Source organism: Monodon monoceros, unplaced genomic scaffold (genome assembly GCF_005190385.1).
Source record: "Monodon monoceros isolate NGI ecotype Baffin Bay Population unplaced genomic scaffold, NGI_Narwhal_1 Super_Scaffold_22, whole genome shotgun sequence".
NCBI lineage: Eukaryota > Metazoa > Chordata > Mammalia > Artiodactyla > Monodontidae > Monodon > Monodon monoceros.
In genome coordinates, this window is record NW_021703779.1 from 21,701,015 (window position 1) to 21,726,883 (window position 25,869).

General features: G+C 41.2%; 1 protein-coding gene across 2 annotated transcripts in view; it reads left to right on the forward strand.

Moving 5' to 3' along the window:
• Positions 1 to 25,869, forward strand: part of POLA1 (DNA polymerase alpha 1, catalytic subunit) — a 311,176-nt gene that overhangs the window by 71,061 nt on the left and 214,246 nt on the right. For both annotated transcript variants that reach the window (XM_029240606.1, XM_029240607.1), the window contains exons 25-26: positions 1,335 to 1,484; positions 1,899 to 2,021. In XM_029240606.1, the coding sequence (XP_029096439.1) occupies positions 1,335 to 1,484; positions 1,899 to 2,021 (273 nt within the window). The remainder of the gene's footprint in view (positions 1 to 1,334; positions 1,485 to 1,898; positions 2,022 to 25,869) is intronic.

The window sequence follows — 25,869 nt, forward strand, 5'->3', positions numbered from 1 at the left end:
GTCTAATGCTTTCCCTGCATTTTCCTGCTGTAAATTTTAATATAAGAAGACTGCTGGTTGCTTTCTTAAAATGTTGCTGTTTTACTGATTGCAAAGCAATTTGTAAACAAAAGGTACTACATAAATACTAAGAAATATACATGTATTAATTTTTAGAAATGTCATGGCCTATTAAAATATGGGCTCCAAATTCCTAAAAGAAACCTGCTGATTTAGGATTTATTTTTATTTTATTTTTTTTAAATACTCTGACTTCACTCATCAATTACATTTTTTTTAATTAATTTATTTTTGGCTGTGTTGGGTCTTTGTTTCTGTGCGAGGGCTTTCTCTAGTTGCGGCAAGCGGGGGCCACAGTGCGCCGGCCTCTCACTATCGCGGCCTCTCATTGCGGAGCACAGGCTCCAGACGCGCAGTCTCAGCAGTTGTGGCTCACGGGCCCAGCCGCTCCGCGGCACGTGGGATCCTCCCAGACCAGGGCACGAACCCGTGTCCCCTGCACCGGCAGGCAGACTCCCAACCACTGCGCCACCAGGGAGGCCCCTAGTATTTATATTTTTATCTTTCAGTCTAAAACATTTACAATAATTGCTATGATTCCCCATAGTTTAAAAAAATTTTATAGCATTTTGTTTGCTAGTACACAGGACTTAACAGTAGCTTAGCTGCTTTTTTATCTTTTTTTAAATTTTAGAGATCTCTCTTAGTATTTTTATTTATTCATAAATTTATTTATTTTATTTTTGGCTGCGTTGAGGCTTCGTTGCTGCGCACGGGCTTTTCTCTGGTTGCAGCAAGTGGGGGCTTCTCTTGTTGTGGAACACAGGCTCTAGGCACGCAGGCTTCAATAGTTGTGGCGCACGGGCTTAGTTGCTTTGCCCGTGCACATGTGGGATCTTCCCGGACCAGGGCTCGAACCCGTGTCCCCTGCGTTGGCAGGTGGATTCTTAATCACTGTGCCACCAGGGAAGCCCAGTGTTTTTATTTTAAGAACAATTTCCCCAAACATATTGTTCCCCAATCTTGTTGAAGGGAGGAAAGGAGCATGTGTAAAAATTCATCTCTTTAAATGATACCTACATTTGTCAATAACTAGACGGGGGAGGTACTGGGAATGATGGGCTGAGAGAATTGGAGGAGAAGAGGGCAATGTTGAGTTGTTCTGCAGCCCTCTCAGCTTTTTCTTCTACCACCCACACTTTGTTGACCTTTACTTAGACAAGAAAGTAGCTTTTCAAGATGTGATCACGGGGTAAGCTCCCACAGTGTATGATTTTGGGAATTCATTTCATGAAATTTTGATTTGTCTGAAATGTTCATCGTGTGTTCATCAGGATGGAGAACAAGAACAGATCCCTGAGCTGCCAGATCCAAGCCTGGAAATGGGCATTTTGCCCAGAGAGATCCGGAAACTGGTAGAGCGGAGAAGACAAGTCAAACAACTAATGAAACAGCAAGATTTAAATCCGGACCTTGTTCTTCAGGTATCTCTTTCCACTCAGCAACCTCTGAGTGACAGTCTCACCTTTGAAAATTTGATTATCTAGGAGTGATTTAAACTTGATGCTGTGGGCAAATGCATGTGCTTATTTTAAGTTGGTGGGTAGGAAACCATTCAGAAACACTGTATGCCTCAAAATACAAGGCACGTCTATGTGCAGAACTGTATCTGAGCAACATCCTTCTGACTTCTGGGAACTTTGGAGTGTGTGTTTACTTGATTCTAGGAGGTCAGGGAATCATGGATCTGGGAGGATGGGTTGATTATGTTAAGAGTTCTTTTTTTCCAGGGTTATTGCGGGTTTCCTCTTCTTATTGGTGAGCTAGAAAGCATCTAATGTAATGCTGAAGCACCTACAAATACTTTTGTTTGTCTTTTGTCCTTATGTGGCCTGCAGTATGATATTCGACAGAAGGCTTTGAAGCTCACGGCAAACAGTATGTATGGCTGCCTGGGATTTTCCTACAGCAGATTTTATGCCAAACCACTGGCTGCTTTGGTGACATACAAAGGAAGGGAGGTAAATGGCGTAACCGTCCCATATCTAAAAATGAGAGTATTTTAAACTAAACATGTTATGGGGTAGGAGAGCCAAAAAGTTTATTGCCTAGTTATACAGCTTCAAGTATCCCTTTCTTAGGACAAATTTGAGACAGATATGCTTTTTAAGTAAGGATTCATTCATTCGTACATTTTGTGTGCGTGTGTGTATTTATTTATTGAGCATCCGCTGTGTGCCATGGATTATTCTAGGTACTGCGGATAGTGTTGAGCAAGACGTAAAAAGTCCCTGCATCGTGAGGCTCACATTCTGCCTAGGGCAGGGGGTGTAGAGGGGCTTGGGGTGGGGAGAGCATCATTTGGGAAAACAGAGTCTAAATAAGTGAATAAACAAATACAAAACATAAGAGAATATGATAGAAGTAATGCTGTGCAGATAAGTAAACAGGGTGGAGGGCTAAACAATGTTAAGATGGCTGGCTAGTTTAGCTTGGTCAGGGAAGGCTTCTTTAGGAGCTAACATGAATGAGAACTAAGCGACATAAGGGAGCTAGTTTTTTTTTTTGCAGATATATTAGGTTGGAGTGTGAGGGAAAAGAAGAAATCAAGGAGGATGCCTCCATTTTTGTCTTCTAGCTGGTTAGCTAGTAGAACCATTTATTAAGAAGGAGAAATCTGAGGGAGAAGGATTAAGTTTTATCTTGGATGTGTTACCTTTGAGGCTTGTAATAGATCTGTAGGCATGTTAAGTAAGGCATGATCTGTAGGCATGTTAAGTAGGCAGCTGCATGTATCAGTTCAAGTCCCCAGTGTCATATACATATGATATATACTATATCGGGACTGGAGTTATAGATTGAGGGTAATTGGTTTTAGAAACATGGGCCAGATACCAAACAGATTTGAGGTACTGTCTCTTTGTAAACACTAAAAGCTTCATTTGCTTTAGCACCACGTGCATGGCTTTTCCTTAGTTTGTAAAAGAACGGTTATGTTAAATATTATATTCCATTTAACTCCAGTAAAATACTGATTTCTGTCAGTGGATCTAAGACTACTCGGTCTTATGGAGGTAGTGGTTATGGGCAGAACGCTCATGCTGGGAGCGTGAACTCAGAGTACTCTTAGAGTAGAGTTCGGCACGCTGCAGCCCATGGGCCCAATCCAGCCCGCCACCTATTTTTATAAGTAAACTTTTATTGGCACACAGTCATACTCATTCGTTGAAGTATCATCTATAGCTGCTTTTGCAAGTACAGCGGCAAAGTTGAGTAGTCAAGGTGGAGACTTGCATGACCTGCAAAGCCTAAAATATTTACTATCTGGCCCTTTTCAGAAAAAAAAAATGCTAACCCCTGCTTAGAGTCTAGATCAGGACTATCTAATAGCACTCTGAGATGATGAGAACGTTCTCCATCTGCAATACCCAGTGCAATAGCCGCAAGCCCCAAGTGGCTAGTGAGCACCTGATAGCTGGCTGACGAAGTGGATTTTGAGTTTTATTTAATGATAATTAAAATAAATTTAACCTCACATATCCACATGTGGCTAGTGGCTGCTGTATTGGACAGTGCAGATCTAGCTGGCGTGAAACGAACAGGATATTGAGAGGTGCTCTTCTGTTGGGAGCCCGCTTTCACTCCGCTGAGGGCACAGTGAGGAAGGACACTTGTATTGGACACCAGCATTATGCGAGAAGCTTTCAGATGCATTATTTCCTTAAGACCCCATAAGAATCAATCGATAGAGGCAAGAGTGTTCCAGTTTTGCAGATGACGAAGCTAATAAACTGAAAGAGGTGAAGTGTAACAAGTGACTTTTTTGGATGGGAATCCAGCTCTTCCTGACTGTAAGGCTTTTGCTACATGGGGGTTGTCTGCTCCATCTCAGGATGGCTCTCCTGTTGCTTTATATTCTGCCTCTTATTCCTAGAAGGACGTTTTTTTGATACTCATCTCAAGACATAGGCCTTTTTTTTTTTTTTTGCGGTACGCGGGCCCCTCACCGCTGTGGCCTCTCCTGTCGCGGAGCACAGGCTCCGGACGCGCAGGCCCAGTGGCTATGGCCCACGGGTCCAGCTGCTCCGTGGTACGTGGGATCCTCCCGGACCGGGGCACGAACCTGCGTCGCCTGCATCGGCAGGCGGACCCCCAACCACTGCGCCACCAGGGAAGCCCGACATAGGCCTTTTTTACTTGAGAAGATACAGGTGTTTTAGGGGCTCATTGAAGTGAGGAAAGGATGTTTTCAGTTTCTTTGGCCAAGTTTACTTTAAAATTATTTAAATTTTATTTCTCTGTATGTATCCAGTGGCTTCTGATAGAATACCATCTTATTTTTGTATTAGGAAGTGCACTCACTATGCCCCAACTGGGTGATAATACATGGGTTGACTATTGAGATTGGATCAAGGTTACTCTTAAGTTTCTCATGAGAGGCAGTAGTTGACAATTTACTCCCTTGGAGAGTGCCTCTTGCTGTTGGGAAATCCCTGTTGTTACATTTTCTGCATTGGCTCAGAAATCTACAGGCTTGAAAGGGCACTGTTGATAATGGTAAGCCCCAAATTTGTCCAATAATCTCCCCCACTCCCCTAATCCATTGTACTTTAACGGCAATATTTTTGTTTAGCTCGATTTTTAATGGGGAATTTAAACTCAATTTTTATTTTTCTCTTATTTAAAATATAACAACAAATATTTCTAAACTATTTTAAAAAAAACCCTACTCTTCCCACTAAAAAACAAAGAACTTCGGACAAATCTAGAAATAATCATATGTGATTTAAGTTCTTGGCTTCTGCTTCCCTTTGTCTCTTTCCCCTTTGCTCCTTCCCACAAATACAAAATACAACGGTGGGAAATGGACCTTTAAAGTAATGTGAGGTTAATGAGAAATAATAATTACACAGTTGCTTCCTGGAAATCTTATTCTAGAAGAGGATTCAAAGCCACGTACAGAAATTATTTCCTATAATAAAAATGATTGTAACGTATTGATGATAATTATTAGCACTGGCGGATGGAAGTATTTTATGTGATAATCTGTCTTTGGGTTTACTGTTTTTTTCCGTACCTACTATTAAGTCTTTGTGAGTTCAAGCATCTCTTGATTATTAGAGGTAGGAGGAGCGAAGTGTAAAATGAGAGTCAGTTTGCCGAGCTTTTGGAATATCTTTGTAACTTATCGAACTTATCTTTTTTGTACTAAGAGTAGACCAAGTAATATAGTAACCTGAAAATCCTAGAAGTTGATTGCTTTTAAAGTCCTTGTGGGATAAATTAGATTAAGGTTCAATTGGAAATTAATGAGAAGGAAACCTGGTAGCATGTTGTCTGAAAAAGATTATAAAATTTTGCACTTGAATATAGATTAATACACAGTCTGGGGAGGCCTTAACCCCCCCCCCCCGCCCTTTTTATTTTTAAGTCTGTTTTGTGTGTGCTCAGTTTGTTGGAATCATGCAGGTTTGGCTCTGGTGACCTAATAATTTCTGTAATCAAATGTATTATGGCTGCTAGAGTACTCAGAGTAATTACTAATTGTACTTTTAAAAACAGGTTTATAATAAAAATGCTAATAGTTGTGTCAAATGGACATCAATATTGTCTTTTCCCAGGTGTGATCTTTCACACTTAAACTCTTCTATGATTTTTAATTGCTCGGTGGTAGAGGAATTAGTTAATGGTTAAGGAATTGTATGAGGGACCTCATGGTGTGCAAGTTATTTAAAAATAATGAACTCAATGTTTCCAGAGAAGTAATATGGAAACCTAGTTGACAGATAACTCGAAAGTGAGTCTATATAAATACCATCTGTATTTGTGTTTATTCTCAATGTATGTGTAGGGAGACATAAAAAAGATACTGAGCAAGTTGGTAGCAGTAAGTGGACATATATTTTAAATCACAGAGAAAACAGACTAGGTAGTCAAGTGACTGGTGTGGTAATTGAACTGATTTTTCACTAGATGGCGATAGACACCCTGAGATCATTAATCAATTAAGGGTTTTATTCTGTGAACAATAGTGAAAGCCATTTAGTGACACAGATCTGTCCAAATTTTTGACTTTTATTAATTTTGAAATTATTAAAGGACCAAAGGATTGTAATAGTCTAGTGTATTTAGTGTTTAAATAGTGACAGTCTTTGAATAAAAAGTTTTATTGATAAGAACAATCATTTTATGTATCATAGCAAGCTAATTCTTCTATCAGAGAGCTCAATTCACACCTCTGGCCATGGGGCTACAATACATGACTCCCTTGGTCACAGTATCAGGCTAATCTAAAGAGAACTGAAATGATTTTGATGTGTAATTTTGCCTCTTTGAATATGTTGGGGTTTTTTTGAGGGATTTAAAACTTACTCTATACTTATAAGCATACTCATTGCATAATCCTTAGTGTAATGGTAATATTTGTCTTTATGGAATAATTACTACTTACTGACACTGGTATTGTCTTATTTCTGCACTCTGTTATTTCTGTGCCCTTGAGAAAATGATTTTTGGTCTGGATTTCTGATTGCATTTTAAAGTGAATGCATGCTCTCATGTTTGGGTGTAGAGCCCATGCTTTTTCATTTTCTCACCCAGTAGGCTAAAGTGAGTCTTTGCCAGCCTGCTTGTCAATCAGTTGTAGACTGCCTAGCTTTCAATTGTGTTTGGAGCTGAAATTTGTGCATTTAGAAAATGTGTCCAAATCATTGCATGAAAACATCGCAGTCAAGCCCAGGGCAAGCCTTCCTGGGAGTCTCTTGGCCATGTGCTAGCACCTGTCAGAAGCCCTTCAGAATGGCCCTGGGATGGAGGGCTGTAGCCTTTGTTGATGTCAGCGGCAAAAGAGAATGAGTGAATATACAGAATCTTATAATTGAGTGCTAAAGGAGACTTTCAACTTTATCTAGAAATAAGCAAAAATTTCACTTTTCCAATCTTTTTTCTTAAAAAAGCCTAGTTTTAAAAAATTAAATGCAATAAAATATTGTAGAGACAGCTAAAGACCCTTTCCTCCCCACCGTCACTCATTTTTTTCTTTTCTTCTTCCAAGGTAACTGCTCCCTCCGGGTTGGTTTTGTCCTTTTTGCCCAGGGATTTTTGCTTTTACAACAAATACGTGTACCTATACACGTGGTGCCTTACAAGTTTTTACCATTTATGTGTCATGCTATCATATTTTTTGCAGTTTGCCAAAAGAAAAGTATGGGAAAATCCCTACTCTGTATACCAGTTTTTAAGTATGTCCATGTTGATACATTTTTAGACTTGATTTATTCATGTTACCTGTTGTGTAATATTTCAGTGAATAAATACAGCACAGGATATTTTTTATTCTCCCATTGGCCATCTTTTTAGCTTTCCTCATTTTCACTTCTTTTACTTTTTTGCTGTTGCGAATGGTGCTATAGTAGACAGTGCCACATGTGTGAGAGTTTCTCTAGCGTAGTACTAAGAGTGGAGTTCGCACATCTGCAAGCAGTATGACATGTTATTGGTAGGAGCAGTCATTTAATTTATCATAGCGAGTTAATTCTTTCAAATAGCTAAATTCATATTTATGGCCATGGGACTACAATACATGACTCCCTCAGTCACAGAATCAGAGTTTAATTTAAAAACAGTTGGGAATAATTTTGATATACAATTTTACCTTTTTGAATTTGTTGTTTATTTTTCTACTGAGGGATTTTTAGACTTCTTAGATACTTGTAAACATGCTTGTTGCATCATCCTTAGTGTTCCACACCTTTGCCAGCATTTGTTATTATCAGAATTAAAAATTTTTGCCAGTCTCATGAGTGTGAAGTGGTATCTCATTGTGATTTTAATTTGCATTTCCCCAAGTATTAGTTAAGGTGAGCATCCTTTCATGTGTTTTAACTCTTCAGTTTTCTTTTTTTCAGTGTGATTTGCCTGTGCGCATATAGGTCCTATTTCGCTGGGTTGTATGTCTCTTAGTATTTCTTCTTAGTTATTCAAAAGCTAGTTCTTTTTTGGTCATTTTTGTTGCAGATATCTTTCAGTCTGTGACTTACCTTTTTAACTTTATTTGTGGTCTTTTCTTGTGCAGAAGTTTTAAAATTTATAGTCAAATATTTGGTTTTTTCCCCCTTGTACACTGTGTTGTTTTTTTTCTTAAGAAACCTTTCCCTCCTTCAGTGACATAGACATTCTCTCTTATTTCCTTCTAAAAGTTGCAAGCTTTGGCTTTTCTTATTCAGGTCTTAAACCCTTCTGGGAATTATTTTTAGGGATCGTATAAGTTAGGGATCTAACTCTATTTGTCTTTTTGCTTCCTGTGGAGTTGAACCTATTCTTCTATTCCAGGGGTCGAGAACCTAGAACTCCAGGGCTAACTCCTGTCCACTGCTTGTTTTGTGTAAATAAAATTTTGTTGGGACACAGCCACACCCACTTGTTTATGGCTGCACTTGTGTTCTGTTACAATGGCAGAATTGATTAGTGCCCAGAGAGCCTGAATGACCTGCAAAGCCTAAAATATGTACTTTCTGGCCCTTTACAGAAAAAAATTGGTGGACCTCTGGTCTAAAAGAGAGTCACGTATAATAGAAAAGTCACTCTCATTTCTAACAGCATCAGTCATAGTGGGTGAGAGTAGAGGAAACTACACTCAAAGTAGTAAGAAGGAAGGAAAGCAATCTTTCGGACATCTAAAAAAACATAGATTTTCAAGTTTTATCTGTTTATATTGTCATATGAGAGCTTCTCATAGAAGCAGAGCGAATGTCTGTGACTCCTCAAGTTGTATGTGACATTTTATGTGTCTGTGCATGTGTGTGCTTTTTTGGGGAAAAGGGTGCATAGCATTTAAGAGATTCTCAAAGGGCACCATGATGCAAAAATGCTAAAGAACTGGTGGTTCTTATATTTCTTCATTTCTGCCCTCGTAGGTTGAGGGGACACTTTAGTCTTAAAAACGTATGATTTTGTTACCTAAAACATGGCAGTATAAAGAATTTTCTTGCCAGACCAGACTCATGGAAACTGTGTGGGTGGTAGGAGGGGAAGAGTTCTGTCTCCAGGATTTAATAGCTACCATTAAGACTACTTTTAACTTCAGCTGACCTACTAACATTTTGATTTTTTTTTAATATAAGAAGATAATTTCTCTTAAGGCTGAAAGTGAAGGTTTAATATATTTTACGTTAAAAAAAGCAGTATCCTTTTTCAGTGGTTACAGATTACTTACCACTTCGAAGTTGTTTACATTATAATATTCTAAGCCAGAGAAACTTTAAATTCCGTTTTTATTGTTGTATTTCAGGGATGTTTGGGTTCTAAATTCTTGGCAGTTCTTCATACTATTCAACTTTATTAATTCATATCTACTAATTCAGAATTGGTGGTAATTCAGATGTAATGAGTTGAAATTCTTCATAGTACAAATTAATAGCAAATTTAGAGCCGAGGTTCTTTTTATATACCTTTAACTTCTATAGAAGCACCTGTTTTCTGTCAAGTAAGTGGCATCTTAACTGCAGATTATTTATATGGGTGAACTTTTACTAATTAACATCTATATTTGCTTGTCCCTTTGTCTGTATCCTTTCTGAAATTGGTGAAAGTAACGTTGGTAAATATAAAGCTAAGAAGATGAAACACCTTGGAGATACCCTGTGGAAGCCCAGTTCAAATTATGATAAATTAGGGGCTTCCCTGGTGGCGCAGTGGTTGAGAGTCCGCCTGCCGATGCAGGGGACACGGGTTCGTGCCCCGGTCCGGGAAGATCCCACATGCCGTGGAGCGGCTGGGCCCGTGAGCCATGGCCACTGGGCCTGCGCGTCTGGAGCCTGTGCTCCGCAACGGGAGAGGCCACAACAGTGAGAGGCCCGCGTACCACCAAAAAAAAAAAAAAAAATTATGATAAATTAGACCTTCAATAATTTGAGAGAAATGCAATGACAAAAAAATTTCAAGTATATAGAATAATCTATGCTGTATGAACACAGTATTGCACTCTATAAATAAGTGGGTTACATTTAGGCCTGGTTTGAATTTATGTACTACTTGAACACACATAATATTTCTTTCAAAATGGCTAAAACTTTAGACTTTCAAAAAGAAATTCAGAAGAACGTTATCCCTCTCTCTTAATGTTTGGAACCTATCCCCTCCAAGATGCCTGGACATCTGCCTTCGTGTGCTCTTTGGGTTTTGAACGTTGCAATGTATAGGTTTAGGAGCAAACAGGCGGTTGATGTTAGAGGTGGCTGGGAAGAGGGAGACAGGGTCAAGTCCTGCCTGTGAACCGGGCTGGGTCTGTGAGCAAGTCTTTTGTCAGAAAGAAGTGCCTCGCACCCGTCCTCACATGTACCTCCTGGGTGTCAGCGGCGGTGACAGGTGGTCCTGGGGCTGTGGGGGCTGGCCTCCCTTGTCTTCAGAATGCCATGGTTTATTTCATTAAAGAAGGTGGAATTTACTTATTCTCAGTCTAAATTAGGGTCTTTTAAAAACCCACATGTTGGTAGTTTTACACCTAGATTTCGTAATGGGTCTGTAAAAACTAGTATGAATACTTAAAATTTTTCTCTTAATTGACCAAAAAAGGAAAGAAAAGAAAAGCCTGCAGCCTCAAATTGTTTCTATATTCTCCAGTCTCTACTTGCGTTTGGTTTGTCGGGGATCACTATGTCTGTATTTTGATGTCCCCCACCCCCACCCCAGCACCTAGCCCCGTGCCCCACAGAGTGTGTGCTAGTTTGCTGTGACTCTGGGATCATGCTGGTCTAGTAGTTTCTGCAGTTATAGATGGTGGGTGTGGAGGAGATGCATTTTGTGATATAGGATCTTGATATTTAAGCCTTATTTGAGTTTATAAGAATGGCCTGGATACTCAGAGTAAGAAAAAGGCTACTTTATACGTTTTTACTGGGCCACTCTCATTTGAGAAGGCAGGGATGGTATTTTTGCCCTGACATTTTGCCCATTTAATTACTGAACCCACTGGGAGTGTGACTGAGGATGAGGAGATAAATACTATAGGACTAACTTTGTGTCGGTGCCACTGATCTCTGCTCAGATTGAGTTTCATTACTCTGACTCGAATCACAGAAACTGAGGCCTGGAAACCTCTTCCTTTCTTCCCCACCCCTCGCCACAGTGAGTGATTTTCTGTTAACCCAAACTCATTCCTCTTTCTACATATGTGAACATTTTCTATAAACCTGTTTTGGTGTATGTTTCTTTTTCACGAGCCGCGTGTTATTTGCCAGGTGTTCTACAGCTCATTGCTTTGGCAGTGAACCAAGATGACAGAGCAGTAATGATTTCGAAAGTGCCATTCCCTCCTTGTTAAGACACAAAAAGAAAAGTGTGAAGTTATTAACCACTATTCACCAGTGGCACAGAAACTGGCGTAAGGTTTAATTGTCTGGATCCACAGTCAGTCTGCCTAGGTGATTTCCTGGACAATGCTACTCTTAAGGAAAGGGGAAAATATCCTATAACTTTATTTTTTTCCTCCCATGTCCACCCCCCTTCACAGATTGTGGATACAGATGGTTTGTAGAGAAAGGATCACTGCAAGCCAAAAATATTGATCTTTTCTCCAGATTTTCCTTTCCTCATCCACCCAGGTAGTAGATTTATGGGTGATGTGGTTGCACTCGGCAACCTTGCAGATTTCCCCATCCCCCAAATGGATCAGCCGCCCCAGCGTTTGAATCTGATGATGTACAAGATGTCACCATCTCCTGGCTTCAGCCATGCCAGGGACACTCCGTGTTAATTGGAAGAACCTGCTTTCGGCAGCCCGCGCCGTCTGGTGGCTTGTGTGTGCTCTTCCCAGCAGTACAGTCAGGCCCTTCAGAGACAAATCCATCTCAAATTTAAAAACAAAACAAGCTGATTGGGTTTATTATGGCTCAGGACTGGTTAACTGAGAGCAGACTAATAAAATTAGTGCCTTCTGTTTGCGTTTCATCATTTCGGTAGGCAGCATGAGCCTGTGTCAATTTGCCATATCATAAATACGGTGTGAAATTACAGTGAGCCGAGTTTGGTAAGTTGTGAGAGTTTTGGAAGGCGGCGAGAAGGGTGGCTTTATGTATGTGTGTATGTGCTAAGAAGCTGTTTGATTTTAAGCCAGAGATTCCTGAGCCCTGTAGTCATTGCTTTAGAGATTTTGTACATACTTTGAAATTTAGTGCCAGTGTCGGGTTGTACAGCTGTCCTTTTCTCCTTTTTATTATTAATTTTGGTGGGTGAATGGGCTGGTGTCACTTGTACACTTGAATGTATTAGAGTCTCAGAATTTAAATTTTTTCTTTGAGGGTTCCCTCCCTCGTTTAAAAAGCGAAATGACATAGAATGTAACTGAAGCCAATCTCTACTTGCATTTTTAAAAGAACAACAGAGCATGAGGGATTTCCAGAAATGACTTGTGTGTGGTGTTTGGGATTACTAATTGTTCTTTTCAGGTTTAGGTTTTGTTTTCTATTACCTATTTTTATTGCCTTTGTTGTTTTACATTTAAGAAAAGATTTGTTCTTTTGAGGCTAGTGATGAGAGTTTTTGCCTTAGGGCTAAGAGTTGAGTGGGGATGGGAGTGGAGCAAAGATACTAGGTTTCTGTCATAATTTGGAGTGTCAGACATTTGGCTATATTTGTTTCAGGGGCTTTTCACCCCTGCTGACTTAGCCACAGACTGTATTTTCAGCCCTGTGCAGGAGGGTGGTGTGCCTTCCACAGGCAGGGAGGAGGAGGGTTGAGGAGGGAGCACTTGGGGAAAAGAATAAGCTCATGGGCTATTAATAATGTGCATTGTTCATAAGGCCACGTGTAATACTTCCGTGCACTGGCCAACAGGGTAGGGTGTATGTTCTATTCAAGTTGGACTGCATGGCCTGATGCGATGGACAGCTGATCATTGAATCACACGAAAGATCCAGATATTTCTTCTTTAATCATGTCCTGACAGGGCAGAAAAAAATAACTTGTTTTCAGAAGATTGGCTTAGAGCAGGTGAATATATTTAATTCAATTACTGATTCTTGCCTCATAGCCAGAAATTCTTCCAGTAATATTTGCTGAGTCTGTCCCATGGAGGGAAATGGAGACAGATGACATTGCTTGTGACCTGTAGGCTTGAGATGAAAGCCTTAGGTAATGATTCCAGTAAAACTAGAGCTAGAGCTCAGGAGGCCAAACTCATGATTCCTTAGTAGTAAGCAAGACAAAGGATCTGCGGTAGGTGCAGACACCACGCGGAAAAGCCTGAATATGTGCTGGAGGAAGCCTGGACTGGAAACACGGGCGCCATGCTGCTCACTGCGTGTTTGCTTTGTTTGGCTTTGAGCAAGTCGGTCCCTGTGAGCCTCTGTGTTTTCATGTGCCAAAGCGTGCTAGTTGACGATGGCTACTGCCCTGTCCCCCAGTTACAAAGCACCTTAACCTAGGAAAGCCTGGGCACCATGGTTTCTTGTCACAGTGCAGAGGAAGGCGCCAAACCCCTACCAGGTGTTGGGCCTGGTGCTGGTGTGTTGGGGATACAGTGATAAATTTAGATGTTCAACGATCTTGTCCTCATGGGGTTTTCATTCTGGTTGGGGAGAGCCATTAAGCAAATTGTCCAATGAATAATCATGCCGACCCAGGAGAAAATAAGAGCTAAGAAAAGGAATGGGAGTTTCTGAGTGCTGCTAACAAAGGCCCTCTGAAGAATCAAAGCTCCCAGACTGAAGAATCAGAGGTTTCCTGAGCATGTGACACTTGAGCTGAGATCAGAAAAGCGTGTGCTGGATGCTGGAGTTAACAAGCTAAAGGGTTACAGGGATCAGCATTCCAGGGTGACGGATGCCTTGTGCAGAGGTCCTGTGGTGGGTGGAAGCATTGTGTGGTCAAGGAACTGAGGGAAGGCTGCTGTAGCCTGGACGTAGAGAGGAAGCGGGGAGTGATGGGAGGCGAGTCTGGAGAGGACAGGGTCACACCATGTGGGCCTTGCCGGCCATGTTGAGCAGGGGGTGGACATTAGCAGGTCCTTCATGCGGTGGAGGGATTGGCTCCCGTTTGCATTTTGAGACCATCGCTCTGGCTGAGTGGATTGGAAGGGTCAGCGTGGATGAGGGCAACTAGTTAGTAGGCTCTTATTAAGGTATTCCAGGCAAGCAATGGTGGTAGCTTGGCTGGCGTGATGGCAGCTGGGAGAGGGAGAAGGTGCAGATATGAGAGAGATGTGAGAGAAGAAAAACCAGTAGAACCTGGTGGCAGCTTGGATATTGGGCTTAGGATGGGGAAAGTATCCAGGACAACTTGAGGATAACTCCTGGCCTTCTGAGTTGTGCAGGCTGATGGATGGCAAGCCGTTCACTGAGGTGAGGAGTGTTGGAAGATGCCTGGGTTTGGGGCCAGGGGAGGGAAGGATGGGCAGTCTGATGTTGGACATGTTAATTTTGAGGTGGTGCGATACGATATAAATTTGGGCGTCATTGGCAAATTGACGTAAATTAAAACATGGACATGGATGGGATTACTTTGGGAGAGGAGAGAGTAGAAAGAGAAGTGGGTGTAGGAAGGACGCTGTCTTACAGATCCCCAGTGTGGAATGGCTTGGAGGAGGCCACCACAGAAGGAGAAAAGCAGGAACACAAGGTGTCGTGGGAGCCAGGGAAGAGTATCTCAGGGAGGTGGTGGGTGACTGTCAGCAAGAGACACAGGTGATAGCTTTGAAAATTTGGGGGACACTGAGGTGATCATTGACTTCAGCTGGTGCTGTATGCGTGCAGCGGTGGCGGCGACCAGAATTGCTGTGGTTAGATATTTTAATTCTCCCCAGTTCGTAGATGAGGGATGTGAGACCCAGAGAAGTAGCTTGTGAAATGCCTCAACTAAGTGGCAGCCCTGGAATCCAGGCCTACGCCTGGGGGTCCCACGCTCCCCGCTCTCCCCACCCTGCCTGCCGCCTCCAGCCCCCCCCGCCCCCCAGCTTCCCCGGTACGCACAGCCTGGCTGGTTATATAACCTCCCTGAGCCTCAGCTTCCTCATTTTCAGTCATAGTAATTCCCCAGCGAGGTTGTTGGGAGAATGAACGGAGATGGTGTGTGTTAATGCTTCGATTCAGCGTTTGATACATAATAAGCGCTCAGTAAACGTGACCTGAAAATCTAACACCTTAGCAGCGGTGGCTGCCCTCCAGACCCACTCTTACCCTGTCTGCATTTTTCTCTCACTTGAATGCCTAAACGTCTACTCTTATAAGACCAATTTGTTGGCTCTTTGCCAAATTATTTTGTATTTTGTGTTTTTACTTGTTTCTTCTGCTTTTTGTGCCTTTGTCCACCCACATCACTAGTTTCTGCTCTTTCAGTCTTTCTGAAAACTCACTTCCCCTGAGTGATTTAACCTGACCTTCCTCACGCTTTAACTTAATGACCTCAGCTGATCCTTACATTTACTCTTAAGAGTTTGATGTTCACGAGTTTAAGTTTTTTCGTTTATTTTTACTAAGTAGATTCAGGAGCCTGGAGTGTTTTATCATGTCCTTCAGTAACATCTAGTAGTGGACCCTAAGTGACAAACACCAGCCATTTTTATAATATTTAAGAAATAGTTGTCTTTCCTATCACTTCTTAGCCCAGTCCTAAGATGCAGTTAGTTTTAAGTCCTGCCAACCTTACCTTCAGTATACCCAGATTCATCCGTTTCTCCCCATTGGCACTTCCACCCTCTCTCCTAGTTCAGACCACACCGTCTCTGGCCAGGATCACCGCAGCAGCGTCCCGTTGGTGTTTCCCTTCCACTCTTGCCTTTGATCAGTTCTCCACACAGCAGGTGATCTGTATTTTTTACGTGTGATTGCATCACGTCCTTTCCAGTGGCTTCCATCTCAGTTCACCATGGCCTCCCAGGTCCTCCATGGGTCGCTTCACCTCTCCGGTCACCTTCCCTGCTAATGACCCCCTGCACTCCCCAGCCCAGGTTTGCTGCAGCCCCCCGGGGCTACGTTTTCTTTGAGTTGCGCACACATGTTCACTTCTGTCCCTCTGCAGAGCCCTCATGCTCTGGGCGCCACTGCCTGGAATGCTTCTCCCCAGCTTGGTGCAAGTTTGTGTTTTCCTCTCTCCTCTGGCCTTGGCTTATACGGCACCTTCTTGGTCCTCTGCCTAAATCGGTCCATTCACCCCACTTCCTTCTCTCATTTTTAAATTAAAAAAAAAATGTTTTTCTTTTTCCCATAATTTTTATACAGTAAATAACGTATTCGTGTAGCCATCTCCCAGAACTAATACATGTTAAGATTTTCTTATAATTGCTTCAGCTTTTCTTTAAATGAAAGCCTTACAGATAGTCAGGATCCTCTGCGTGCCTCCCCTTCCCTCGTCTCCTCTTTACCTCTCCACAGGCAGCTGCTTTTGTGAAGCTGATATGTAGCTTTCCATTTGGTATGCTTTTCTTACCTTTGAAATGTACCCACTTAACTTATGTAAATGACGTGTCATATTTGAGTTTGCAACTTGCTTCTCTCAACGTTTATATTTTTGAAGTATATCCATGTTGATACATATAGATCTAATCATTCATTTGAACTGCTCTGTAGTATTCCATCATATGAATATTCTGCAATTTATTTTTCCATTTCCCTAGTGATGGTCATTTAGGTTGTCGGTATTTCACTATTACGGAAAGTAGACATTCGTGTACTTGTCTCTTTGTACATGTGTGCGAGTTTCTCTGTCGTGTTCTTTTCTTGCTCAGCACCCTATTTTGCTCCCATTTTGCTACTCATCATTTTGTACTAACTGGACAAACATCTGTTTGCATGCTAACATTCATCTTCCTTATTAGACTATGAGCCCCATTTAAGGATGGGGGTTTGTTTTACTCACCTCTGTACACACAGCACCTCATATGGACCTTGGCATGTAGTAAATACTTGGTTGGTATTCGTTGTATTAATTCAGCTACTTGCTTTCCATTTGGCTTTTTCTTTTTTTATATATAATTTTATTTATTTTGGTTGTGCCAGGTCTTAGCTGTGGCAGGCGGGCTCCTTAGTTGTGGCTTGCCAGCTTCTTTAGTTGCAGCCGGTAGACTCCTTAGTTGCGGCTCGTGGGCTCCTCAGTTGCAGCACGCATGTGGGATCTAGTTCCCTGACCAGGGATCGAACCCGTGTCCCCTGCATTGGGGGGGTAGATTATTAACCACTGCGCCACCAGGAAAGTCCCTCCATCTGTCTTGTATGCTTCATCTCTAGTTTTTGATCATCGGTTTTAGACTTTTGAAGAAAGGTGAAGACTGATGAAATGAACTGCCAAATCCCATGGGTAATGAGTGCAGGTGATGAGGTAAATCCGGTGTGCAAGAGAGCTAAGGAGAAACAAAGCTTTAAATCACTTGCTTTGAACTAAACCTATTTTCATCTCAAAATGTGGAGGTGAACAGTGATTTGGAGCCACATGGGCTCATTTTGGTTATTAAAGGAGCTGGGTTGATCAGCTGAGGTCTCCTTCCATATCTGTAGCATTATTTATTATAGAATTTTGCACAGGTAAGGGGATTTTGTATTTATATTCTAAAATCACTTTATTTGAAAATTAGAAAATAAAGAACTATCCACCTGTTGATATTTATTTTTGGAATAGGACTTTTGGTATGCATAGGAGACAGAGGCCACAGATAAAGAGACGCAAGAGGAAATCGGACTGTTGCCCTTCAGATTTTTTTTTTTAAGTCTCATTTTTATTAGGCTCCACAAATCAGTGCATGTGTCCTCTGCTTTGTTTTTCGAAACTGTTAAGTGTTCCCTTACCATCACAGACTTTACATTTAACTATTTGATACTCACATAACGAATTCACACATAGAGAAGGAAGACGAGTTCATGGGATCAAACAGATTTATCTGTACCCCTCTGCTATTCTTTTTTTTTTAACACCTTTATTAGAATATAATTGCTTTACAATGGTGTGTTAGTTTCTGCTTTATAACAAAGTGAATCAGCTGTACATATACATATATCTCTTCCCTCTTGTGTCTCCCTCCCACCTTCCCTATCCCACCCCTCTAGGTGGTCACAGAGCACCGAGCTGCTCTCCCTGTGCTGTGCGGCTGCTTCCCACTAGCTCTCTGTTTTACATTTGGTAGTGTATATATGTCCATGCCACTCTCTCACTTTGTCCCAGCTTACCCTTCCCCCTCCCCGTGTCCTCAAGTCCATTCTCTACATCTGTGTCTTTATTCCTGTCCTGCCCCAAGGTTCTTCAGAACCATTTTTTTAAGGTTCCATATATATGTGTTAGCATATGGTATTTGTCTTTCTCTTTCTGACTCACTTCATTCTGTATGACAGACTCTAGGTTCATCCACCTCATTACAAATAACTCAATTTCATTTCTTTTTATGGCTGAGTAATATTCCATTGTATATATGTACCACACTTTCTTTATCCATTCATCTGCTGATGGACACTTAGGTTGCTTCCATGCCCTGGCTATTGTAAATAGAGCTGCGATGAACATTGGGGTGCATGTGTCTTTTTGAATTATGGCTTTCTCAGGGTATATGCCCAGTAGTGGGATTGCTGGGTCATATGGTCGTTCTATTTTTAGTTTTTTAAGGAACCTCCATACTGTTCTCCATAGTGGCTGTATCAATTTACATTCCCACCAACAGTGCAAGACGGTTCCCTTTTCTCCACAGCCTCTCCAGCAATTATTGTTTGTAGATTTTTTGATGATGGCCATTCTGACTGGTGTGAGGTGATACCACATTGTAGTTTTGATTTGCGTTTCTCTAATGATTAGTGACGTTGAGTATCCTTTCATGTGTTTGTTGGCAATCTGTATTTCTTCTTCAGAGAAATGTCTATTTAGGTCGTCTGCCCATTTTTGGATTGGGTTGGGTTTTTTATATTGAGCTGCATGAGCTGCTTGTAACTTTTGGAGATTAATCCTTAGTTGTTTCATTTGCAAATATTTTCGCCCATTCTGAGGGTTGTCTTTTTTATGGTTTCCTTTGCTGTGCAAAGGCTTTTACGTTTCACTAGGTCCCATTTGTTTATTTTTGTTTTTATTTCTATTTCTCTAAGAGGTGGGTCAAAAAGGATCTTGCTGTGATGTATGTCATAGAGTGTTCTGCCTATGTTTTCCTCTAAGAGTTTGATAGTGTCTGGCCTTACATTTAGGTCTTTAATCCATTTTGAGTTTATTTTTGTGTATGGTGTTAGGGAGTGTTCTAATTTCATTCTTTTACATGTAGCTATCCAGTTTTCCCAGCACCACTTACTGAAGAGGCTGTCTTTTCTCCATTATATATTCTTGCCTCCTTTCTCAAAAATACAGTGACCATATGTGCGTGGGTATATCTCTGGGATTTCTATCCTGTTCCATTGATCTATATTTCTGTTTTTGTACCAGTACCATACTGTCTTGATTACTGTAGCTTTGTAGTATAGTCTGAAGTCTGGGAGCCTGATTCCTCCAGCTCCGTTTTTCTTTCTCAAGATTGCTTTGGCTATTCGGGGTCTGTTGCGTTTCCATACAAATGGTGAAATTTTTTGTTCTAGTTCTGTGAAAAATGCCAGTGGTAGTTTGATAGGGATTACATTGAATCTGTAGATTGCTTTGGGTAGTATAGTCATTTTCACAATGTTGATTCTTCCAATCCAAGAACATGGTATATCTCTCCATGTGTTTGGGTCATCTTTAATTTTTTTCATCAGCGTCTTATAGTTTTCTGCATAGAGGTCTTTTGTCTCCTTAGGTAGGTTTTTTCCTAGGTATTTTATTCTTTTTGTTGCAGTGGTAAATGGTAGTGTTTCCTTAATTTCTCTTTCAGATTTTTCATCATTAGTGTATAGGAATGCAGGAGATTTCTGTGCATTAACTTTATATCCTGCTACTTTACCAAATTCATTGACTAGCTCTAGTAGTTTTCTGGTAGCATCTTTAGGATGCTCAATGTATAGTATCATGTCATTTGCAAACAGTGACAGCTTTACTTCTTTTCCAATTTGGATTCCTTTTATTTCGTTTTCTTCTCTGATTGCTGTGGTTAAAACTTCTAAAACTGTGTTGAATAATAGTGGTGGGAGTGGACAGCCTTGTCTTGTTCCTGATCCTGTAGGAAATGGTTTCAGTTTTTCACCATTAGAATGATGCTGGCTGTGGGTTTGTCATATATGGCCTTTATTATGTTGAGGTAAGTTTCCTCTATGCCTACTTTCTGGAGGGTTTTTATCATAAATGGTTTTGAATTTTGTCAGAAGCTTTTTCTGCATCTATTGAGATGCTCATATAGTTTTTCTCCTTCAGTTTGTTAGTATGTTTTGTCACATGGGTTGATTTACGTATATTGAAGAATCCTTGCATTCCTGGGATAAACCCCACTTGATCATGGTGTATGATCCTTTTAATGTGCTGTTGGATTCTGTTTGCTAGTATTTTGTTGAGGATTTTTGCATCTATGTTCATCAGTGATACTGACCTGTAGTTTTCTTTGTTTGTGACATCTTTGTCTGGTTTTGGTATCAGGGTGATGGTGGCCTCATAGAATGAGTAGGAGAGTGTTCCTCTCTCTCCTATATTTTGGAAGAGTTTGAGAAGGATGGGTGTTAGCTCTTCTCTAAATGTTTGATAGAATTCACCTGTGAAGCCATCTGGTCCTGGGCTTTTGTTTGTTGGAAGATTTTTAATCACAGTCTGAATTTCAGTGCTTGTGATTGGTCTGTTTATATTTTCTATTTCTTCCTGGTTCAGTCTTGGAAGGTTGTGCTTTTGTAAGAATTTGTCCGTTTCTTCCAGGTTGTCCATTTTCTTGGCATATAGTTGCTTGTAGTAATTTCTCATGATCTTTTGTATTTTCTGCAGTGTCAGTTGTTATTTCTCCTTTTTCATTTCTAATTCTATTGAATCTTCTTCCTGTTTTTCCTTGATGAGTCTGGCTAATGGTTTATCAATTTTGTTTATCTTCTCAAAGAACCAGCTTTTAGTTTTATTGATCTTTGCTATTGTCTCCTTTATTTCTTTTTCATTTATTTCTGGTCTTATCTTTATGATTTCTTTCCTTCTGCTAACTTTGGGGTTTTTTTGTTCTTTCTCTAATTGCTTTAAGCGTAAGGTTAGGTTGTTTATTTGAGATGTTTCTTGTTTCTTGAGGTAGGGTTGTATTGCTATAAACTTCCCTCTTAGAACTGCTTTTGCTGCATCCCATAGGTTTTGGGCCGTTGTGTTTTCATTGTCATTTGTTTCTAGGTATTTTTTGATTTCCTCTTTTATTTCTTCAGTGATCTCTTGGTTATTAAGTAGTGTATTGTTTAGCCTCCATGTGTGTATTTTTTTACATATTTTTTCCCTGTAATTGATATCTACTCTCGTAGCATTGTGGTGGGAAAAGACATTGGGTACAATTTCAATTTTCTTAAATTTACGAAAGCTTGATTTTTGACCCAATGTATGATCTATCCTGGAGAATGTTCCATGAGCATTTGAGAAGAAAATGTATTCTCTTCTTTTGGATAGAATATCCTATAACGATCAATTAAGTCCATCTTGTTTAATGTATCATTTAAAGCTTGTGTTTCCTTATTTATTTTCATTTTGGGTGATCTGTCCATTGGTGAAAGTGGGGTGTTGAAGTCCCCTACTGTGAATGTGTTACTGTTGATTTCCCCTTTTATGGCTGTTAGCATTTGCTTTATGTATTTAGGTGTTCCTATGTTGGGTGCATAAATATTTACGATTGTTCTATCTTCTTCTTGGATTGATCCCTTGATCATTATGTAGTGTCCTTCCTTGTCTCTTGTAATAGTCTTTGTTTTAAAGTCTATTTTGTCTGATATGAGAATTGCTACTCCAGCTTTCTTTTGATTTCCATTTGCATGGAATATCTTTTTCCATCCCCTCACTTTCAGTCTGTATGTGTCCGTAGGTCTGAAGTGGGTCTCTTGTAGACAGCATATATACGGGTCTTTTTTTTGTATTCATTAAGCCAGTCTGTGTCTTTTGGTGGGAGCATTTAATCCATTTACATTTCAAGTAATTATGGATATGTATGTTCCTATTACCATTTTCTTAATTGTTTTGGGTTTGTTACTGTAGGTCTTTTCCTTCTCTTGTGTTTCTTGCCTAGAGAAGTTCCTTTAGCATTTGTTGTAAAGCTCGTTTGGTGGTGCTGAATTCTCTTAGCTTTTGCTTGTGTGCAAAGGTTAATTTCTCCATTGACTCTGAATGAGATCCTCGCTGTGTAGAGTAGTCTTGGTTGTAGGTTTTTCCCTTTCATCACTTTAAATATGTCTTGTGACTCCCTTCTGGCTTGCAGAGTTTCTCCTGAAAGATCAGCTGTTAACCTTATGGGGATTCTCTTGTATGTTATTTGTTTCTTTTCCCTTGTTGCTTTTAGTATGTTTTCTTTGTATTTAATTTTTGATAGTTTGATTAATATGTGTCTTGGCATGTTTCTCCTTGGATTTATCTTGTATGGCACTCTCTGTGCTTCCTGGACTTGATTGACTTATTTCCTTTCCCATATTAGGGAAGTTTTCAACTATAATCTCTTCAAATAATTTCTCAGCCCCTTTCTTTTTTTTTTTATTGTTTTTGTTTTTTGGTTTTTTTTTTTTTTTTTGCAGTACGCGGACCTCTCACTGCTGTGGCCTCTCCCGTTGCGGAGCACAGGCTCCGGATGTGCAGGCTCAGCGGCCGCGACTCACAGGCCCAGCCACTCCGCGGCAATTGGGATTCTCCCGGACCAGGGAATGAACCCGCATCCCCTGCATTGGCAGGCGGACTCTCAACCGCTGCGCCACCAGGGAAGCCCCTCAGTCCCTTTCTTTTTCTCTTCTTCTTCTGGGACCCTTATAATTCGAATGTTGGTGTATTTAATGTTGTCCCAGAGGTCTCTGAAACTGTCCTCAATTGTTTTCATTTTTTTTTCCTTTATTTTGCTCTGCAGTAGTTATTTTGACTGTTTTATCTTCCAGGTCACTTATCCATTCTTCTGCCTCAGTTATTCTGCTATGGATTCCTTCTAGAGAATTTTTAATTTCATTTATTGTGTTGTTCATCATTGTTTGTTCGCTCTTTAGTTCTTCTAGGTCCTTGTTAAACGTTTCTTGTATTTTCTCCATTCTGTTTCCAAGATTTTGGATCATCTTTACTATCATTATTCTGAATTCTTTTTCAGGTAGACTGCCTATTTCCTCTTCATTTGTTTGGTCTGGTGGGTTTTTACCTTGCTCCTTCATCTGCTGTGTGTTTTTCTGTCTTCTCATTTTGCTTAACTTACTGTGTTTGGGGTCTCCTTTTCGCAGGCTGCAGGTTAGTAGTTCCTGTTGTTTTTGGTGTCTGTCCCCGGTGGCTAAGGTTGGTTCAGTGGGTTGTGTAGGCTTCCTGGTGGAGGGGACTAGTGCCTGTGTTCTGGTGGATGAGGCTGGATCTTGTCTTTCTGTTGGGCAGGTCCACGTCTGGTGGTGTGTTTTGGGGTGTCTGTGGCCTTATTATGATTTATGGTGCCTCTCTGCTAATGGGTGGTGTTGTGTTCCTGTCTTGCTAGTTGTTTGGCGTAGGATGTCCCGCACTGTAGCTTGCTGGTCGTTGAGTGGAGCTCAGTCTTGGTGTTGAGATGGAGATCTCTGGGATGTTATCGCCGTTTGATATCACGTGGAGCTGGGAGGTCTCTGGTGGACCAGTGTCGTGAACTCGGCTTGCCTACCTTGGAGGCACAGGGCTGACTCCTGGCAAGAGCACCAAGACCCTGCTGGTCCCCCGGCCGTGGCCCTGCGATGGGCGGCTGCGGCTTGGTGTGCAGTCGGCTCGGCGTGGGGCTCTGGGCACTGGCACAGGCTCAGTGGCACCGGGGGCGCGATCCCCACATCCCATGGGTGCTGCCGCCGCCGTCTTGGCTCCGCACCCGTCTGCTATTCTTAAAATGGAGATTGATGCTGTTATCACATCTTGGGCCTCATTTTCAGTACAGGGCATCTTGTTTTGTCCTCTAGGAGCCTGTGCAAACCAGTCGCTGATAAATTGAATCACCGAAGATTATGCTTGGAGACATTTCTTAGAGGGAGAAATAATAGAGCTGTAGTTCAGTGCTATGCTAATGCCTTCTGACTTTTTCTTTTTCACTTTAGAGTATGTTGGTCATCCCCTCCCCCACTCAGTTCGTTGTGGCACACATGACTGGCCCTTGACTTAGTTTGGGTAACAGTTACTATGAACTTCCAAAGAGATTGGGATCTGGTCTGACTTTTCCCTCTGTATTTAACCAGTAAAAATTAGACACACCGTTCAATTAGGGATAATAATACTAGCTAAGCTATACTAAGCATTTAATGCTTGCTAGACACTGTTCAAAGCAGTTTATGCTAACAGCAAAGCCCTACTACAACATATAAGCTGAATTTTAAAAAATGTTTTTTCCGGTTATGTGAAGTGTAGGAGTCATGTTATGAGTTTTATGAAAAATAGTGTTTTTCAATTTGTTTTCTAGTTACTGTGTGTGGGGGGTGGCATGGAGGAGAAAATGTTTTCACTTATTAGGTGTTTAGAAATGCACTGGACTGGGAAAATCGAAATGTTCCTGAGCTGGTTCTTTCCTAACCTCCCTTGCTGCTCATGCAGCCTCTGGATTCAGGCTTTAGTCCGGTCCTGTAAATGACAGCTGCGTGGACGAGGCAGGTTAGCAAGGGGGTTTAGGCCATGATCTCTATTTTATAAGCCGGGAGAACTGAAGGATGGAGATTGTCAGTAACTTGCCTAAGACCACAGGGCTGGTGAATCACAGAGCCATGATTTAAGTCCGGGCTATCCAGTCGTTCTAACTGCCTCCAGCATACATTGCCTGTGTTTTTTGAGAGCATGTCTATGCAACAGGTATCACGAGGTGGGAGAAAATAGGGTTCTATCTTCACCGTGCTGGGAGCCATTTTTGTTTGAGGGGATGTGTGCCAGTTTGCATGTATCATGCTGGTTTGGTTAATATTTGCTGCCACTTTATAGATTTTCCAAGAGCGTTGATTCCCTTTTTACCTCCTCAGTCTTTTCACACCAGCGATAAAGGAATTTGATTGGTCATAATTAATGAGGCCCTAAGAATGGAATTGTTAAGGAAGCGGATTGGGTGATGCAGCAAGGGTAGACTCGGGTGGGGAGGAGTACTCCCTTCTGCCCTGTGTGTTTTGCGGCATACATGGTGGTGCTGCAGTCCCCCACAGCTGAAACCGGGGTGGCTCTGGAGTATGTCTGCATAGCTTGTCTGTGGCACTCACTGCCTGTTACAGTGGTGAAGGTCGAAGTGTGTTTGCCATAAGCAGAATAAACAAACAGATCCAGAAAATGTATTCAGTAATCTTTGCTTGGTGAGCAGAAGCTAGTGGTTGTTTAAAACAAATGAAGGGGATAAAAACTCCCCTAACTTTTATTTACCAGTCAGATTGCAAAGGGAAAAAATAGCCTATTTTTAGACTGAGGCTCCAATTATGCTAAGCCTTGAAGATAATGAAACAGTCTGACACAAAAGAGTGTGGTGACGCAAGTTTGTGTGGTGAAATTCCAAGGCATTCACTGACTTTTTAGGATTCTGCACAGTGAATATTAAGCTCCTAAAGTGTTTGTTGCCCGGAAACAGTGCTTTATTCTTTTACATGCAATGTAATGAAGTGAACCTGTGTTGTAATTTGTTTCTTGCAAGGAAGGGGAGAATTAGCACAGACCATCTATCTCTGCATCCTATCCGTGGCCTCTTTTGTGTCCCTTTTGTTTGCTCAAGCCACCACATCACGCTGTTACTAATACAGAACACTTCCTCCTGCTTTAGTCACTCTCAATTTTTCTTCATGTTCTACACCATGAGGGTTTCCAGTATTCAGTTAATTTTATATTGTAGATTTGGCAGAATGCAGAGGGGCT